The sequence below is a fragment of the Hypomesus transpacificus genome, chromosome 13, assembly GCF_021917145.1.
Source record: "Hypomesus transpacificus isolate Combined female chromosome 13, fHypTra1, whole genome shotgun sequence".
In the NCBI taxonomy this organism is placed as follows: Eukaryota; Metazoa; Chordata; class Actinopteri; order Osmeriformes; family Osmeridae; genus Hypomesus; species Hypomesus transpacificus.
In genome coordinates, this window is record NC_061072.1 from 3,318,121 (window position 1) to 3,338,555 (window position 20,435).

General features: G+C 41.0%; 2 protein-coding genes across 5 annotated transcripts in view; both read right to left on the reverse strand.

Annotated features, from left to right (window-relative positions):
* The window catches only part of fam53b (family with sequence similarity 53 member B), a 30,915-nt gene extending 17,285 nt beyond the window's left edge, over positions 1–13,630 (reverse strand). The window contains exon 1 of one of the 3 annotated variants that reach the window (XM_047032117.1): positions 13,348–13,630. The gene's annotated coding sequence lies outside the window, so the exon portion shown is untranslated. Of the gene's footprint in view, positions 1–10,359; positions 10,390–13,347 lie in introns of those variants that run through there. The other 2 variants (XM_047032118.1, XM_047032119.1) reach the window with 2 other exon arrangements.
* A 1,552-nt stretch (positions 13,631–15,182) lies between these two features.
* Positions 15,183–20,435, reverse strand: hpdl (4-hydroxyphenylpyruvate dioxygenase-like). 2 transcript variants are annotated; one of them, XM_047032441.1, is made up of 5 exons: positions 19,719–20,435; positions 19,125–19,291; positions 18,617–18,768; positions 18,385–18,515; positions 15,183–16,117 (listed from the first exon to the last, which is right to left on the reverse strand). In XM_047032441.1, exons 1-5 carry the CDS (start codon positions 20,087–20,089, stop codon positions 15,913–15,915), a joined length of 1,026 nt encoding a protein of 341 aa, XP_046888397.1. In that variant the 5' UTR covers positions 20,090–20,435; the 3' UTR covers positions 15,183–15,912. The 2 variants fall into 2 exon arrangements, with proteins under 2 accessions (XP_046888397.1, XP_046888396.1); XM_047032440.1 differs by having other exon boundaries at positions 19,389–20,435.

Below are 20,435 nucleotides of genomic sequence, written 5' to 3' on the forward strand. Positions count from 1 at the left end.
TTTTCACATCCGCTGTCTCCAGCGCATGCAAGGAATCACTTGGCGTGACCGAGTGCCACACACTGAGATACTCAGGAGAGCAGGCTGTAAGAGCACTGAAGCCACCATCACCAACCATCAGCTACGATGGCTGGGGCATGTTATACGGATGCCCCTCAATCGGCTGCCTCACAAAGTGCTGTATGGCCAACGCTCTGCTCGAGGGCAGAGGAAACGCTATAAAGATCAAATAAAAACAGCGCTGAAGAGGTGTAAAATCAGACCTGGGGACCGGGATGACTTGGCTGCTGACCGTAACACCTGGTGTCAGGTGTGCCGGAATGGGACGGAAGCGCTGAAGGAGGACAGGACAGCCAGGAGACAGGACAGGCGGGAAAGAAGGCGTAGAGGAAACACAGCCAAGGTTACCAGTACCACCACTAGTACATACACATGTCCCACATGTGACAAAATGTGTGGATCCAGAATAGGACTGTACAGTCATCAGAGAATCCACCGGGGAAATCAGAAGTGGACGTCATCATCAGCCTCGATGGACAACTAAGCAGCAGTATATACAAATGTATAAAAAATGTGTATTAAAAAAGTGATGTGTGCCCCCCCAATTGCTTGTTAAACACAAACATCGATAGCCAAATATCTATTCTGGCCCATCGTTTTGGTTGGAAGGAAAGAAGAAACATTTGTGTTAACAATTCAGAGTCATGACTTGCACTACTCTTTATTTTAATCAGGGTCATTCCTATGAAATAATCTTAAATATGCTGTTAACGTTTCACAATATTAAAATAAGTAGCCTATGCGCACGCTAAAACGCAGTTGAAAGAAGCAGGACTTTTACGAAGAAAAAACTAATAGTCCACGTCAGAAGAACGAAATGCCACAATGACAGAGTTACGTGGACCAGGATAGTTGTTTGGCTATCGATTTTTACGTTTAACACACATTTTCTACTTTTGCATAAATAGACTACTATTTGCAAAATTTTTCGATAGCCAAACATGTCCTGGTGCATGTAACTCTGTCAGGCTATTGCATTTTGTACTTCTGTCGATCAATTTCTTATTTCTTGTTAGTTAGCCTACTGCATCCAATCAGCGACAAAGTGTAGTATCAAAACTTTCCATTTTGAGTTAATGTAATTGGTTTTTGAGTTAATGTAATGTTGTTTCCCATTTGGGGGAGCATGTGTGAGTGATTTGCACTTCAGGGCCACTGTAGACTAGCCTAGTCCTAACCAGACTCTCGTACATGTCATTTGTACAGAGAGTCTAGCCTCGCTCCATTGACAAGCGTTTACTTCCTTTTACACGGGACTCTGTTGAAGTTAAAACTATCGGATCTGCCCAGAGCCACTCTGATCTGGCATAACCAATCACTAGCGTTCGCCTTAGCCAATTCCTTCACCACTACTGTAACAGAGCTAGCTTCCGTAGCTGGAAAATCAAACTGTTCTCGAACCCCGTGGGGAGCAGGGCCACAACATCATGGCCACCCACAAAACTCAGCAAAACTTGTTCTTGCTCTGGCTTTAGTTTATAGATATTCGGCAGTGTTGCCACAACGGACTGAATGGCTTCACTCGCATCTTTCTCCGCTGTTCGGAACTACAACACAAACTAGCGCACGACATCAACGTCATCGTTTTTCAGCCACTCCCTCTGTTCGCTGATTCGCCGGTAGAAAATCAACCCCTACCCCGTCGGCCGCCCACCGACAGCGCCCCCCGAACGAGCACCGCTACAACCTGGCTGCGACAAACGAAAACGAAACTGCTGCACGGCAAGCAGGGGTGCCTGCAGCTGCCTGAAGGGGGCGCCAATATGCCATTTCCCCACTAACTGAAATGATCGATAAGAGAAAACCGCGCAGATATATATATATTTTTTTATGCTCGTGCGCCCCCCACGTGACATGAAAAAATGCCGCCCCGAGCGGCTGCCAGGTCTGCCCGTGCCTAAAACCGCCCCTGGTTGTAGGCCTATCATCCGTCTATAAACACCTGATTACTTATCGATGAATCGACTAGATCCACAGACGAAAATGTGCCTATTCGCTCAGTGGCTCCGTGTGGTGCTGGGAATAGCATTTATTACCTTGCATAAACTATGCCAGCTGTGCTATGCTAGCTAGTTTTGTGTAGACTGTCAACATACTGACGTTGCTCGCTGGCTGAAGCCTGGAGCCTCCCGTCTCATGGCCAGCGTGTCTGACGGTAAGTTCAGAGGTTCAAACATACGAAATCGCGAATTATTGTTGGAATGCTGCTTCAGCATTCCAAGTATTGTTCTTTGAATCTTTATTGTTGGAATGCTGCTTTAGCATTCCAAGTATTGTTCTTTGAATCTTTATTCAACTTCATATTCTTATTCTTCTATTTCTTCCTTGACACCTTTCAGCTCCTTCAAATCTTCAGGTACTAAAACCGTTCAGCTATCCAAAAATTCAGCAGTTTCAGGCTATGACTGCTATCACTTTTCAGCTTTCTACCTCTTATGTTTGAATTAATAGAAATTAATATTCATAATATTTTTTACATGGTTTTCCAATGGAGTCTCTTTTCAAATCTTCTCAATCCTCTTAAACTTCTTCAACTTTCAAATTCTTCTTCTTCCTAAATCTTTCAGCTACAGCCACCATTTCAACTTAAAATTGTTGACAAAACCCTCAACAAAAATAAAATAAAAAATTCAGCTATATCTATTCAACTTTCTTAAATATCACTGATTATGTTTCATGAGTTTTTCAAATAGTTTCTGAGATTTACATGGGTGTGTACGTGAGAGCCTAGAGTGCTGACTGCAACGCTCAGAGTGGAGGGGAGCTTCGAAAATATTTCTAGTTTGCCAGCGTTGCCGCAATTTTCACTCTTCATGCTTCATTTTTGGATCAATAGCTAGCTAAGTTTGAGCTGGTCGTAGACAGTTGTCTGTGGAATCCAACAGACGTACACATTGGTTCAGAGCCCCACAAAAGCGAGACAAAGTCCAACTCTAGCCCCATAGAGACCAATGCAAATCTGGTGACAAATTCGTCAGAGAAAGCAGAAGGAACAAGATTTTGAAACTGCTGGTAGAGTCGTATTTCTGACCGCACAGACATAAAAAGGACATCTCTGGTTTCAGCAGAGTCTTGGGTCTCGGAAAATAACCGAGATCCGAGATTGGACATAAAGTTTTGTGTCTTTGTTAACTTGTTTGAGGTGTTTCGACATTTAAAATTTGATTAAAAACTTTCTTGTTAAGTCAATTCTAAGATTGTTAAAGGTAAGCATGTGTGTATTTACTTTATATGTAAACCTTGGGTGTGTTTTTGCCTATGTATATGACACGTAATTTTTTTATTGTAATTATAGCTTATATGTTCACATTGCCCCATCTAGATGCAACATCTAGATGTTACAAATACAGTAAACCTGTTACTGTATATTGTTACTGTTATAGTTTCCGTTGCTGTATATCGTTACTGTTATAGTTTCTGTTACTAGTTGGAGACAACAGGGGACGGGTTGTTTTCATCCTTATTCATATAAGTATAACTTATTTTAGAGTTCTTTCCCCTGGAACAGATTTCATGTTCCAACCGAGGGAGGCTGTCGCTGTCTTAGTTTGTGGGGCTGCATCAAATACTCCTTTTTGCTCTGTTAAATTGCTGCACTAGTTCACACTTGACCGGTGGGGATCGTCGTCAACCGGAAACCAGTCTCCATGACGGTCAATAACGAGTCTCCCGGTCCTGTCCTACATCTATAAATTTGAACAATGGATTTTGGTGTTTCAAAACCCATTGACACTGTATGACTATGTTTAGCCTGTGTTCTCCTACTCTCTCTCACCAACCGTCTCTGGAGGAGGGGATCCCTCTCTGAATTGCTCCTCCCAAGGTTTCTTCAATTTTTTCTCCCGTTTGGAATTTTTCTGGGAGGTTTTCCTTGTCTTCCTTGAGGGTTTAGGTTGGTTGAGGGGCAGTTCTATGGGCGTATGTGAAGCCCTCTGTGACATGCCTGCGTGTAAAAAGGGCTATACAAATACATTTGATTTGATTTGTGTGGATTCTAGGTAAATTTCTCTGATTCTCTCTGCACTCAGCGCATTAGCAATCATAGCTGCACGATCACCGTGGCAACAACAGACACGCACCACTCAGTCTCTAACACAGGTGATTGGTATTAGCTTATTAGTGACAAGTCACAAGACGGAGCTCTCAACCAGAATGGCCGCTCTATGTTTTGTTTCAACCGTCTCCTCTGCCTTGTCCCCCTATTGTTCAGGCACACCGAGTACAACGCTCGCCTTCTAATAATAATAATAATAATAAAAAAAAAAATATATAGCGCTTTTCAAAGTCACTATATATGGTTAAAATAATCATGAAATAAGGACATCACATAAAATCACAGCATTAATTACACATTAAAAGTTGATCTAAAAAGGTGCATTTTGACTAATGATTTAAAAGTTGATAAGTTGGTGCTGTCTCTGATGGGTTTGTGGAGTGAGTTCCAGAGGGAGGGAGCGGTGATGGAGAAAGCCTGGTTCGGTGCTTGGTCCTGAGTGGGGTGGATAGGAGGTTGGCATCAGAGGAACGGAGGGAGCGGGAGGGAGTGTGGTGGTGGAGCAGGTCGATGAGGTAGCGGGGGGCCTGGTTGTGAAGGGCTTTATGAGTGAGAAGAACGGTTTTAAAGTGAATGCGTTGTGGGACGGGGAGCCAGTGGAGGTTCTGGAGGACGGGGGTAATGTGGTCACAGGAGCGGGCGTGAGTGAGCAGACGTGCGGCAGAGTTCTGGATGTACTGGAGTTTATTGAGGATTTTGGATGGTGAGCCGTAAAAGGATGCTATTGCAGTAATCGAGTCTGGAAGTGATAAATGAGTGGATCAGTATCTCGGCAGTGGAGGAGGTGAGTGATCGACGGAGGCGTGCAATGTTTTTGAGATGGAAGAATGTAGTCCTGGTGATGTTATTGACGTGACGTTCGAAGGTGAGGTGACTATCAAAAATGATGCCAAGGTTACGGATGTGAGGGGAGGGGAACAGAGGAGTTGTCAATGTTGATGGTGAGGTTGTGGGTGGTTTTGGTGAGGGACCGATGATGATGAAGTCTGTTTTGTCACAGTTGAGTTTGAGAAAGTTTATTTGCATCCTGGATTTAATTTCACTGAGACAGTTGGTGAATGGTGGATTGAAAGAGGGAGAGGAGGATAGTGGTTAACAGTGTCAAAGGCTGCAGTGAGGTCGAGAAGGATGAGGATGTTTAGGTGGCCGGAGTCTGAAGAGAGGAGGAGATCATTGGTGACTTTTTATCTATTAAGTGATACCTGAAGTACACTAACTAACTAAACTGGTAAATAAATTATAGAGATGGAGCAGCATATTTCTTTCACCTTCCATGTTCATCTTGACCAGTGTTGGGGGTAACGAGTTACAAAGTAACGGATTACAGTAACGATATTACTATTATAGGTAACGAAGTAAAGTAACGTATTACACTCAAAATATTGGTAACTACACTACTTTACTAGACCTCAGGAACGCGCTTTCCTGCGTTACCCAAGCCATTTTTGCCGGTCCGAAAAGTTCTCTTTTAGTGGCGCTTGCATGCTTGCCTGTGTGCTTGCTTGTCTGGGCACTGTTGCCACAGATACCGATTTGAGTGATTTGAGTGACGTAGCTGCTGGTGCGTAGACATTAGGCGCGTTCGACATGGGCTGACTTCATGCAGCGCCGCAGCCGGCTGCCTTGAATCTGAGAATGCCATTGGTTGCTTCAAGTCAGCCGGGCTGCAGGCGGCTGCAGACGACGCCTGCGCTGCATGAAGTCGAACGCACCTATTGACAACCCAGTATCACATGTTATTACACGGCTGTTCTTAACGCTGTAGAAAGCTCCATTCACTTGAATGGGGCTTCCCAACGTTCTGCGGTCTAACAGACCGTTGCTATGAATAACAGACCGCTGTCACGGAAAGTGGCCTTTTTGCTTCTGATTCACATCTTTCGTAGCACTCCGCAAGTAGTCCGGTAACTTTTCAACCCCAGCATACTCCGTTGCTTAGCGACATCAGCTGATTTGAAGCCTAATGAATGTTCAGTTTATGAAGTTCAACGTCTTTGGCGAACTATTTCTCTGCTGATCAACACTACGAATGGTAACAAATAAATTGTAAAAAGACACACTGTGTTAAGTAATTTTGTTGGCAAGTAGCCGTGTAATAAGCGGGATAATGTATAGAACGCCGTTGTCATTATTGGGAAAATAAGCCCCTTCAGAGCGAAACAACACCACTAACTTTGTTGCTCGAAAGGACAAAAATATTACAGTAAAATGCACTTTGTGTCCAGGCGAGAGGTGTCTTTCAACTGCTGTCAACTTAATGAGATTTTAAAGTGAGGCATATTTCTTTGGTCAGATAGTGTGGACAGGCTTAATATTCGTTCAAGTGAATGGCTGAGTTTTATATGCCATTTTGTTTTACATGTTTACAATTACAATACACTATGTGGAAAGGCTAAGAGATGCCCTTTATTGAAAATTGAAAAATAAAGTGATGAAAGGGCCATGATGTTTGTCCATGTATCTTTGCGGTAAATTTGGACATTTGCTTCAAAAATTTGAAAGTAAAGTAACTAGTAGTGAAGTTACTTTTACATACTATATATACTTTTCCTACTTGTTACAAATGCAGTAACTAGTAAAGTAATCTAGTTACAATTTTCAGAAGTAACTAGTAACGAGTAACTACCCCAACACTGATCTTGACATTATAGCTATAGAGCACAAGCTACCCCCAGTGCCATGGCAACTGAACTCATCGTATCTGAAAAGCTCCGTGGATCCCGTCCACACTACTACAGTAACCCGGCGTTTTCAAATGTCTCCGGCTAGGGTATTCGAAAAGCTCAGTTTTCAGTGTCCGAATACGCCGTATTAGTGTGGACGGGAGGTGCAAACGCAGACATATGTATATGCGTTTCTAAATTTACCCGGGCTAGTGTGGACGGGGCCTAATTCTGCAGATGCTGCTAATATCTCTTTTTTTTACTACTATTGCTAATGGAACTGTTTTATTCTACGCAACTGATACTACTGTATCTGCTACTGCTATTAATATCCCAACTATAATTTCAGCAATTAAAATTAATATACTTGTCTTGTTACGACTACTTCTTCTACTACTTCTACTTCAGTTTACCAATTCAGCTTTCAGATTCTCCCGCATTGTATTTAAGCACTTAGCTTTGTTAGATGATGCAGTTCAGTTTCCACACTGCTTCTTTTGTGTGACTCACAATTTTTGTAAATTCATTTCAGCTTTAAGCTTGCGAGCATTTTCTAATTTTCAGCTATAAAAAAATTAATAATAATCTTTAACTATTCCAACAAATTTTTTGCAGGAAATGCACTTTCTAGTTTTCCAGATGGAGTCACGAAAAACGTTGAAACTGTTCAATTTAAAATGTTACCCATACATATAGTTTGCTGATTTCTGGATGTTATTGTTGTGTCCCAGCTGATGTTAACGTAGCCTATATTTGATTAAACCTCCGATGACTTCCATTTAAAACTGCATCATTATTTTATGTTGACATTTGTTAGCGAATATTAGCCAACTTTACCTAGAGCAATTTATGGTTGCAGACTTAGATATGCTTTCTGTGATTTGGGATTTTTTTTTTTATTGTTTAGGTCTTCGGTTTATACGGTACTTTTTTAGTTCTGATTTAACATCCGTACATGTTTATTGTTTGCACCTTCCTGCCACAGTAAATTCCGTGTTTGTGTAAACTTACAAGGCGAATAAAACCAATTCTGATTCAGGTTCTGAGACATAGCGGACCAGGCGCAAGCTTTTACTTTGAAAAGTAGAAGCTGGGAGACGGCAGGAGACGGGAGGGCATGAAACGGGAGGGCATGACACGGGAGGCTGCAGGCTGCAGCCATACACATATCCACATCTGCGCTAAGGGGGTAAATTAGATTTATTAAAAAAATACATACAAAATCATCCATGATTACAAAAATTATACTACAATATGTTTGACAAGAAGACGAGCAGCTAACAAGCCATGTCATTGTCCCCAAATCAATATCAAGATTTTCACGAACAAAGTATCGGCTACAGCCTGGGTAGCGGGTTGAATAGCAAATGGATTGTGAGATGATCGCATGAAAGTTGACATTTTCTCCAAACAGTAATTATAATTTGACCGTATGTTTAACAACAAGACCAGCAGTCCGGCCATCAGTGGCGGTCCTGGCACATTATGCGCCCAGGGCGAGTTTATCACTTGCACCCCACTTTTCTACATGCACACTTGCACTTATAGCAATTCATGTTGTTTAATTGTAACTTGTTTCACTACATTCTCTTATGCTTCTTCCCTTTGGCACTTATTTTGGTTCTTCACAATATGTGCTTCATGTTTTGGCTACCTGCAGTGTTTTTGGGACTATCTTGTTGTTATTATCAGTGACCTACGCACTTTGTAAAGCTCTCTCTTGGAAGTCGCTTTGGATAAAAGCGTCTGCTAAATGAATAAATGTAAATGTATTAAACAGTTTTGAGTTTTGAGTTGTATTTTGATTGATTTTGCGAGTACTTAAACCCAAGTCTGCACAGTTTGCCATGATGTTATACGAACTACAACAGTGACTTTAGAGAACTACAACTCTGCATGAATCTGTCTGACACGCCCCTGAGCGGGGTAAACTGTGGGAAGGAGAGCGATGGCAAGGGATTCGCTTCGCTGCAGTGGACACGCACTGTAACTCCACATTTCAGTGTGACAACGTTTTCGCGCTTTGCACATGCTTTCAGGAACTCATTTCACACGTATATAATGTACTGAGAAGCAAATCATAGAATTTGGGCAGGGTATCATTTTCGAAACAGGTTAAAAGAAATATTGAAATAACTTATTGTTACATGTTAGCTTGTTAAAGTCTTTCAAAATTGTAAACTGAGCCTTTGAGGCCCTGTTGTTATGGTTACTTATTTCAGACTCTTACAGGCTCATATACTATGTGAAGCAAGCGCAATAATTTATAGGGAGTCAGGTGGCTGAGCGGTTAGGGAATCGGGCTAGTAATCTGACGGTTGCCAGTTCGATTCCCGGCTGTGCCAAATGACGTTGTGTCCTTAGGCAAGGCACTTCACCCTACTTGCTTCGGGGGAATGTCCCTGTACTTACTGTAAGTCGCTCTGGATAAGCGCGTCTGCTAAATGACTAAATGTAAATCTAATGTAAATAAAGGTGAATAGACAGTTTCGCTGGAACTACTTAGTAGGTGTCCAACACCCCTGCAGCCAATCAGAATCGAGTATTCACCCAGACCATGGTATAAATATATATAAATTATTTATATAGATTTTTTTATCAAACATGTTTGGGGCCAGTTGAACTGCATGATCGTGTATTACATGTTTCTTTTTTGCAAATGTTTTTCATTTACAATGTTTAATAAATCCTTATGGCACATCACTATATCGTAGTCATAGGCTTTTTTTCTATGTCAAGTGTTTGGGCCGGTCAGGGGGTACTTGGCTGAGATTTCTTTAATAGGGGTACATTATTGAAAAAATATTGAGAAGCACTGCCCTACAGTACCGCAACGTACCCCCATTTGAGAATCACTGCTCTAATAAACGCATAGAATAGGGTTCGCTCCTCTTGCCCCGACCACTCCGCATCCTACGCCAGGATCCTGTTTGTGGACTTCAACTCTGCCTTTAATACCATCATCCCCGCTCTGCTTCAGGACAAGCTCTCCCAGCTGAATGTGCCTGACTCCACCTGCAGGTGGATCACAGACTTCCTGTCTGACAGGAAGCAGTGCGTTAAGCTGGGAACACAAGTCTCTGATTCCCGGTCCATCAGCACTGGATCTCCCCAGGGCTGCATCATTTCCCCTCTGCTCTTCTCCCTGTACACCAACAGCTGCACCTCCAGTCATCCGTCCGTCAAACTCCTGAAGTTTGCGGACAACACCACCCTCATTGGGCTCATCTATGGTGGAGACGAGTCTGATTATAGGTGGGAAGCGGACAACCTGGTGACCTGGTGCAGCCAGAACAACCTAGACGTCAATGCTCTCAAGACAGTGGAGATGGTTGTGGACTTCAGGAAGAACACAGCCCCACTCACCCCCATCACCCTGTGTGACTCCGCAGTCAACACTGTGGAGTCCTTCCGCTTCCTGGGCACTATCCTCTCCCAGGACCTCAAGTGGGAACTGAACATCAGCTCCCTCACCAAGAAAACACAACAAAGGATGTACTTCCTGCGGCAGCTGAAGAAATTCAACTTGCCAAAGTCGATGATGGTGCACTTCTACACAGCCATCATTGAGTCCATCCTCACCTCCTCCATCACCATCTGGTACGTTGCTGCCACTGCCAAGGACAAGAGCAGGCTGCAGCGTATCATCCGCTCTGCAGAGAAGGTGATTGGCTGCCATCTGCCTTCCCTCGAGGACCTGCACACCTCGAGGAACCTGAGGCGAGCGAAGAAGATTGTGGCCGACTCCTCCCACCCTGGACACTCCCTGTTTCAGTCACTCCCCTCCGGCAGAAGGCTGCGGTCCATCAGGACCAAAACCTCACGCCACACAGTTTCTTCCCTTCCGCTGTTGGCCTCCTCAACAAGAACAAGAGTTCACACTGACTTTAATGACTTCATGTCTTAAAACAATTTTATTTGCACTACTTCACAATTTGTGTAATATTTGTATTTTATATTGTATTTTATACTGTAAATTGGCAACTTATATTTTATTTTATGGCAACTTATATTTTATTTTATTGTATATTTTATTTTAATTGTATTCCACTTAGTATTGCTAGTTTATGTATCCTTAGTATAGTTAGACCATTTATCTAAATTTAAGATTCCTATATGTTTATTGTATGCACCTTCCTGCCAAAGCAAATTCCTTGTTTGTGCAAACTTTCATGGCAAATAAATCCCTTTCTGATTCTGATTCTGATGAGAGAAGTAGGGGGCACCACTGTCACACCCCAGTAACTTGCACAACCAGCTGTAAGAGCCTGTTCCAAGCAAATTGATGTGGCAGGAGCTCACAGAATTTTACACAGCAAACAGGATTCAGTGTTTCTTCTAGGATTTTTTTTTGTAGTGGGGGCAAGTCTGTCCGGACCCCCCTCCCCCCCTTCCACTCATAAAGTATGTTCTAAAAGGCATAAATGCTGCCAATTAATAATTGACGTGACAACTTATTGTAAATGGTCAGTAGCCTAGCCTATCGATTAAGGTACTCGAAAGCATGTACACTGTCTGTTTCATTTGATCTTGATAGGCTAAGCATTCTGTAGCAAATAATAACAATAAACCCAATATTTATTAATTAAAACTACTTCAGCATAATGATGCAAATACAAACGTGAGCGAGGGCAGCAATCGCTATCGAATCGACAGACGTGCAATTTAGCTAGTAGTGGAAGAATACAAACAACCAAAATCACCAGTTAACTTAATTTAAATTTGCAAGAACTAGAATAATACAACAGGCTTAAATGAACTGACAACATAAGTTATACGACTTACAGTTCTCAAGGACGCACACATGCGATCTCAACTGGGGTGTGAAGCACGTGTTATTCTCCGATGCACTCTAACAATCACTGCTGACAGACGGCGTAACATTTTGTACAGCCCTATTTCTGATACCGGCGGGAGAAATGTTGCCGTGGCGGGCCGCCCGTAGGTGACCCATTTTGGTTTCAAAAAGGTGAGTCACACCTAAAGGTGAGGAGTCTGAATGCCTGCAAGTGGCCGAGCAATGCACGAGTATAGGCGATCTTAAAGCATTGTGTAACACATTTCGGTTGTGGATAGTATGTCTAAAAATAAAGCCAAGTCACTCATTGAGTGGCAAAATATATTGTTATGTCTATAAAATTATTTTCGATATTGTATAAGTTTATCTAGTTTGCAAATCCTGACGATAGCCTACCGAATTTGAATTAGCCAATGTCGTTAACGATAGTTACAACGTTAGTTTGCTAGCTGTACATAACATTTCACTGGGTCTTGCAGTTGTTTGATTTATATTTATATTTAGTCATTTACTTATTTACTGAAATTATTATGAAATGTTATGTTCTACTAGCCACTTGCCTACTTTAGTAAGTCACTGTATTTCCAAGCCCTGAAAGTGTAACTGAGACGACACAGTAAATAATTCCTCTTTCAAATAATAAGCCCCCGTTCAAGTGTTCAGCTTTAAATTAGCTGCACGGTCTGTAGAGATCTTTTGGGATCTTTTTTTGTTCTAAAACCGGGCTAAAGCCGCTTCGAAATAAAAGCCGTATAGCCTACAACCAGAGGAGAATTGTAAAATTGGGGTACAGGCCGTGGCTTTATTTCGGAAAAACACGGTAATGGTTTTATGCATTGGTCCTGCCTATCTTTCCAATCACAAAGAAAAGCAAGTAAGTTTGACAGTGTTAAAATACCAGTGCAATCATGCAGTGAAAATATGGTCAGTCCAGTTCAACTGAACCCAAGCAAGTTCAAAGCTTCTGTCTTAGGGCTCTGCACCATAGAGAAAGATTCTGTTAAATAGTATGACAGTCTAACCTGAGTGGTAGGTGATACTGATAAGATTGTCAACATTCCAGTGAAACTGAAATGTAACATAAAAGGCACTAGCTAGCCTAACCAATTGTTCTAGTAAAGTCTCAACCTACCACACCATGAATGAAATGCAAAGGAAAGGCCTGTAACAGCATATCAATACAACCACTTGCTATAACCCAACTCTGACACTGTTTGGATTGGTGGATAAGACTGCAATGGACTAAGACTGGGTGGGACTGCAATCGACAAAGACTGGCTAGGACTTCAATGGACTAAGACTGACTAGAACTGCATTGGACTAAGACTGGCTAGGACTGCAATGGACTAAGACTGGCTAGGACTGCAATGCAGCAGCCTGGGTAAAGCCAACTCCAGACCCAACTGGCTTAGTTGCATACTAAGCAAGTCCAAATCCAAGTTTGTGGGTTGAGTGTAGGACGAAAACAAAGCAAAACATTCTCGACAACTAACTATGTAATAACTAGTGGATAGCCAACTATGGTCACCCTAGTAAATAGTCTAGCGCTCTGCTACCCTAGTTGTTATGCGCAGCCAGCTTGCCACTAGTTAAGTTAGCTACACAACCTTCTTTTGCCAGACAAAAGTAGTGAAAGTAGTATTTTCCAGCGTTAACGTTCTTCTGTCGGACAGACAAAGAAATGGGGTACAAGAAAAACTTTTTCAAATCATTAGTTTTATGGCTCAAGACAGAAGCTAAGCCAAGATACAGAGTAGCATCATAATACTCACATGTCATCGAACATGAAATAACTTCGTTTGTACATGGCAATGAACTCTGTGATCTAACTAGCAAATCATCATGATTTGCCAGTAAAAAAAACTGTGGCTAACTAGAGAACTCACAATTATCAGGCTGTGCATCTTTAAAGTCCAATGCTTCCCTGATTCCCACAACTGGTGGTTAAGCCTGCCAGACCATTTTCAGGTTTTCACGTAAAGATGGCAAAAACAAGTCATGGAATCCCTGAACCAAGGCAGCTGAAACTAACTCCCACATCCACTCGACGGGACTGAAGGAGAAGTTTGCAACTGTGACAGCACGAGCTCAAGGGAAAAACCATTGTCATAGGGGTGATTGTTTATTGGATATAATTATGAGCATATTGTTTTTCGATAGCACGCACGTCTGGGTACAACTGTATGAAATAGTAAAACTAATGACATTTGTTATAAGCAAAGTTAAAAACGTACTTATTTTATTAGAGCTGTGGATAGCCAATGAACCTTCCTCTACCCAAGTCATGGTCTAGTCTGCTTCGCAGTAATCGAAAGCAACAATTTGTTGTTTTTTGCCAGAGACATCTACAGAACCATGCTTAGAGGGTATAGTTGTATGTAAGTAGTCATAATTATACAGCTATGTGTGATTTTTTAATGGGTTTTGAATATCTAGATGTACATATGAATAATATAACTCATACTATAAAATGTTAAATCATTAATAATTGGTAGGTAGGTATTTTATTAATTCCAAAGGCAAATTGCGGAAATACTTGTCCGTTCAAGCAGCTTAACAAGAGTGAGCAAAATAATGAGTAGTTTTTTACGTTTATATTTAAAATACATTAGTTCTCAAATCTTAAAATGTGTGAGGTGCATGACTCAAACATGAAGTTAGGGGGTTGGCTATGTATCCTACAAGTTTTCTCCCTCCATTATGTATTGAGGAAGACAAATCCTTGATGTCCTTTAACACAAGTAGCAGACAGTCTGAACCTTGCAGGCGGACAGTCTGCCCTGCTAAAAGAGATTAGTGGCACACAGCAGATGTTACCCCCTGATTAACAATGATGTCTGCCAGGGGTGAGCCTCGGTACCCCACCCCTACAAGGCCTCAATGTTAACGTCAATCCATTACAGTGAATTAACTTATGTGATGTGACAGCTAAAGCAGCAATATTGCTTAGTCATACAGTGCCTCTTTGTTGCTCACTTGAATGCAATATTTTAGGGTGGTATATAGCCTCTCATTTTGAAGCGAAAGTTAGGTTGTTTGAAGCATTTACAACGCAAATGTGTGTGTCTGTAGGCTTCAGATGTTAATACTATCTCCTCAGAGACATCGTCCTATTTTTTTTCATCTGTTCATATTAGTCACACATTTTTCTCTGTGCTGTGTTTCATGAGACCATAAGGGGGCAGTATTAATCAATTATACATGCACACCATACTGAACAGAATAAGCCTAGGCCCTGGTGCAATTAGGGGGGCTTTATGACCACAGGGCAGATGGCTAGATGCCTGGAGGTGCCAAATAATCCTAAATGCCAAAGGGTTTTAATAAACCGGCCACCCTGGCCCACAAAGGACAAAAAGTGTTAAATGTTTGATTGAGCTTGTGTATTGTGTATTTTCTGAATTAACTGAAAACTTTGTCACAGTTTAATAATTGTCATAAATGTTAAATAAATAAATCTTTCACATCAACAACTGACTTCTGGTCAGTTAATATGACACCAAATTTACTAATTGTACAATGTAATTACATACATTGTGATATGTATAAATGTGCGAATACATTGATCTAGGCTTCATGGCACCTGAACAATGACCAAACTGAGAGGCTGAATATCAGGTCCTTTATTACTGGGAGTGACCAATTACAAATAATATCTAGAATAAAGCATAAAAGGGACATCTGGCTTCTGGACCCCGGACGTGATGACAAGGCCACTGTCAGACTTCCACTTAGTTCCAAGCTAATTGAGATTCAAAGTCTACAGTAATTAATACAAGGAGACTCCAGTCCACAGGAGCAATACATCACAGTACAGTATATACCACCACTAACTCTTCATGAATTTCCAATGCAGGTGCAGCCACGGAAGTGCATCTACATTTTACCATGGAAGCTCAGGTTCATAGACGGCTACCATTTGGAGTAAATGTTTTAATAGAGGTTAGGGTTAGTCTTGGTTTAAGGGCACCGTAATCTTAAAGATTCAAGGTGTGGATAATGTTTTTCCGCCCTACAGTAAGCCAATGTGTGTCAGTGTGGCACTGTTACACCAAGATGATTGTTCAGACAAGTTCTAAAACAAGAACAAATGTCTTTGAGAGTCAAGGGTATGGCAGCTTAGTAGTCATGGTATATAATTATAGAAAGTACTGAGACCTTTTGGATGACTTCTTGCGGTATCACTTTATTTAGTCTGACAAACTCTCTGGTCAAGGCAACCCACCAATGTATTTGTACCATCAGATCATAATTTAACACATTTACAGTACATGCAAGATTTTTTTAAGTGCTTTAAGGAACAGTATACATTTCTCATATTTAGAATCAAATGGCTGTCAATGTTGACCAGTTTGCACAGTGATGTCATGAGTGTTTTGTCTTTGTGGCATTGCACTTTCATTCTCCATATAGGCCTGCACTGACCTCCACAAAGCCCGAATGTTACCCTCCCCAAATCCAGATGCCCCTCTTCTCTCTATCAGCTCAAGGAAGAAGGTGTCCTCTGCAAATATTGGCTTGGTGAAAACCTGAAGAAGGTACCTGTTTGGACAAAATCAAATACAATAAAGACAAACTGACTAGCCTTGTGTGTGTATGTATATATATATATATATATATATATATATATTAGTGCTGTCAGTTTAACGCGTTATTAACGGCGTTAACGCAAACCCAAATCAACGGCGTCAATTTTTTTATCGCGCGATTAACGCTCTTTTTGGCCTAGCAAACTTTGTAGTTTTTTTCACATGCTGTTGCAACAATTACCGACGTTAGAAAGACTACAACACCACACCGGATCTAGCTAGACCGGAAATAAAACAACAGGCACGCCACACACACTTGTTTGGCTGGCGAGCCGGCTAAAGAGTAGTAGCAGAGCCCGTTTACGGATATTAGACATTCTCTGGTAGTAGGCTAACGTTACGTTTTGAGTGGATGGCGAGTGCGAGACGCCAAAATGGATGCCAATAAGATTCTGAATGGAAAGTTTACTTTTAAAAAGTTGCCAAATGGTTCCATTGACAAGACCAAAGTGATCTGTGTGTTTTGTCGTTGTAAACTGAGTTATCATCGCAGCACGTCCAGTCTGAAATACCACTTGATGGCCAAGCACACAGCTGATGCGATTCATGCGAATTCTCCGCCCCCTCGTCAAAGCCAGGCGATTGCAATGTTGTTTTCAATAAAAAAATATTTGCACGAAGCAATCCAAACCACTTTTCCATGTTGATAAGAGCTTTAAAATTGAAAAAAGAATGGGACAAAAAGAAATCAAGGGACATTTAGAATAGATAAAAATGTGCGATTAATTGATTAATCGCGAGTTAACTATGACATTAATGCGATTAATCGCGATTAAATATTTTAATCGTTTGACAGCACTAATATATATATATATATACATACACACACACAGGGATGGGCAAAAATACATCAAAATGAATTTTGATGCAAAATACCCCTCAAATAAATTTATTAAGATAAAATACAAAATACTGGTTCCAGAAAATGTAATAAAATACAATACATGTATTTTGTATTTAAAATATAGGAAATACTTTTTCTGGATTTTGTCAGTTTTCTAACTATTTGGTATAGCAGAGCATTCAGGTTTGTACACAAAGCTCTGGTGAACCCCCAAAAAAGATAAAACAGTCACAGAATGTCAGTGTAACTAAGCCAAGCTATTAAAAGACAACAGCTTGATTAATTATGTAACATAATCAATACATACACATAATCTATGTGTATATATATTTTTTATTATTAATGGGACTTAACAGCCCATAAACTTGATATATTTATTCATTCAATATTGTCAAAAAATGATCTGATAATGTTCTTGTGTGTTTTTTTTAAGCTTATAATAAATAGTTCTTAATAAATATATAATAATATATAATAAAAATTCTCTCTCTCAAGCTTTCGTGACGCTTTGACAAATCCATGTGTGATTTCCTATAGGCATAGGGGAGTGTGTGTGTATTCCACACTACCTGCCCCTCCACAGGGATGCTAACACAATAGCAGTGTTGCATAAGTCCTTGATAAAGTCCACTACTGCACCTGGAGATAGGACCCTCCACCTGACGAGTCACACAGACTCTCCCCCCCCCCCCCCCCCCCCCACACACACACACACAAACACACACACACTGAGGCCTCAGAGGATGAGTAGGCACTCACTCTTACACACACACTCACACATTCACTCACTCAGTGAACAGGTAACTTAACAAGTGAGTTGAGACCCAACCACTGAGTAGCCAGTTTAGTTGCCTTTAAGAACAACTAACTTTTCCAATATTTCTGGGGTTAACCACCTCCTGTGTGGATTGAATATTATTCCTGCAAACGAGAACAGTCTCTCAACCGGAGCTGAAGAGGAAGCAGGTCTTTTCTGGTGTCCTCCAGAAAACGAAGGGTCTCTAACTCAGCTTCGATCTGAAAACTGAACTCTTGAAACCGTTTTTTTGATTTGTGGAGAAAGTATTTCGAGTATTTTAAATACAGAATTACTCCACTCTAAAGTATTATGTTACAAATTACATTTGATTTTTTATCAGCCCTATCAAATACAAATTACAAAATACTCAAAAGTCTTGAAATGTGTATTTCAAATACAAGTAATTGAAATACTGCCCATCTATGGGCAGTATTTCAATTACTTGTATTTGAATATATATATATATATTTACACACATTTAAACTAAATACTGATTGATGATTGGGTGATGAGAATGAGAGAACAAAGGAGTATGTTTAGCTTTATGTACATTGAAACACACTTCTTGATCTCTCACCGTTTGTTCTGATTAGTTGTTGTGTGAGAGGGGGAGGAGTCTTGGCGCAGGTCTGTGTCCAGGAGGATCCCATGCTGGGACAGCATCTGGGGGTCGTAACCTGCATCCTCCATCTCCTGCTGTTTGCCCACCTGCCAAGTACAGAGGATATATATAAAGTGGCCACTGACCCCAGGAGCAGGAACAACTATCACAATGGCAGAAAGTCTATTTATTAGAAAAGGAGGCCAACCTCAGTGTAGTAGGCAGGAGGAGGGGAGAAGAAATGCACGCCAGCAGTGGCCATTGTCTGCGTAGTGCAGACTATGTCTTGTGTGTACAGACCAATGTGCTGGATCCCTGGACCTTTGTGTTGCTCCAAGAAGGTATCCACCTGGTTGCTACCTGACAGACACACATAATAATGCACACATATTTGTAAGTGTGGATGTACATTATGGCATAATAGTGGCACAATAAATGATGGCTACTCTATATATATATTTAGTTTTTTAATTATAAATCCCCTTAATATTAGTTAGACTTAGTACCTTTAGTATAGTTAGACCACGTATTTCAGTTTTAAGATTCCTATATGTTTAATGTATGCACCTTCTTGCCAAAGTAAATTCCTTTTCTGTGCAAACTTTCATGGCGATTAAAACCCTTTCTGATTCTGACAATTTGATACATGCAATGTTGTTGTAGGCTATAGTCCAAAATATTCACATATATTGAACTTATTGAGGAAGTATAATTACTTTGTTCAGGTAGAGACTCTGCAATTACAAACTTGCAATCCGGTTCTGTCACATCTTTGAAAGGAAGCTGAATTCCTTCTTCACTGCATTTCCAAAACTCCATTGCAGTAAGACGTAATCCGATGCCATCCTGATTTAGCACATAACCCTCATCAACATCCTCTTCACTAAGAGGAAAAAACAACCAAAAAAACAGGAAATAGTTATAGAATGGGTATGTGACTAGTCAATACCTACAGTAGATTCAGTAGTCGTGTATATTACCTATCGATGAAGAATCTTTGAAAACCGAAGTGCCTCTCATACCACCGCATAACTTCGGCTGTACTTTTTCTTGGGCATGCATACGTTATATGATCAAAATGGGTAATCGGACAATCTGGAATTTGGTCCATGTCACTACTGATCACATTATCGACGTCATGGAACCCGGGCAAAAAGATCCCTTCGTATTTAGTCCTGTCAATGAGCGTATGGCACACATTTCCTACGATCGACTTTACAACCGAGAACGTGACAAGCCCTCTCTCGTCATGCACCACAGTGGGGGGCACCAGAAACTCACAACCCTGATCGCAAAGAGAGTTGAATGACCTTTCCACATCCTCGACTTCGAAGCACACATTGCATGCGGTATCCACGGTGTACTGAGGATGGACATCATAAAGACACTTGTCATCAATGATTTTTCTGTTGCGCTTTATCGAGTCGTTCCATATTTTGTGTGAAGAAGAATTGCTTGTCGTGGGAGACGCTCCTTCATTCAATGTGTGAAGTGTCTGATTCGATCTCTCGTTTACGACGAAAACCGCCGCTCCTTTCCTGAAAGCAAGCTGTCTTGACTTGTCAGTTAGTCTTGCTGCAAATAAATTAAATTTAAATTTAGAAACTAGATCATAAGCTATTTTATCCACGCTTGTTACATGAAGTGAAATGTGGTGCAACCGACTCAAGTGGGCTGCCATTTTGTCGGTGACGTCAAATGGAGTTTTGACAGGTGTTTCATAATATTCTGATCCGAAAATATCTTCTGTTCAGTGTTGTCGTTACATTTTACTTAATGCCAAGTGTTTTGATTGACATTAAGATAAATACATCTGAAAAAATAACTAGGCCTTTAATATTCCATAACACAGGGTGTTAGACAGTTGAAATAATTGTGTATACATTTACAACAGTAGGTGCATATGAAAAACTTACTATAAAAAATGTCAAGTGCATGTCAAAGATTCAATTTAACAAGCAGTAGCCTACTACCCAATCAACATTGTGTTCAGTAGCCTACCAGATGGTTCATGACGTTGCCTGCCT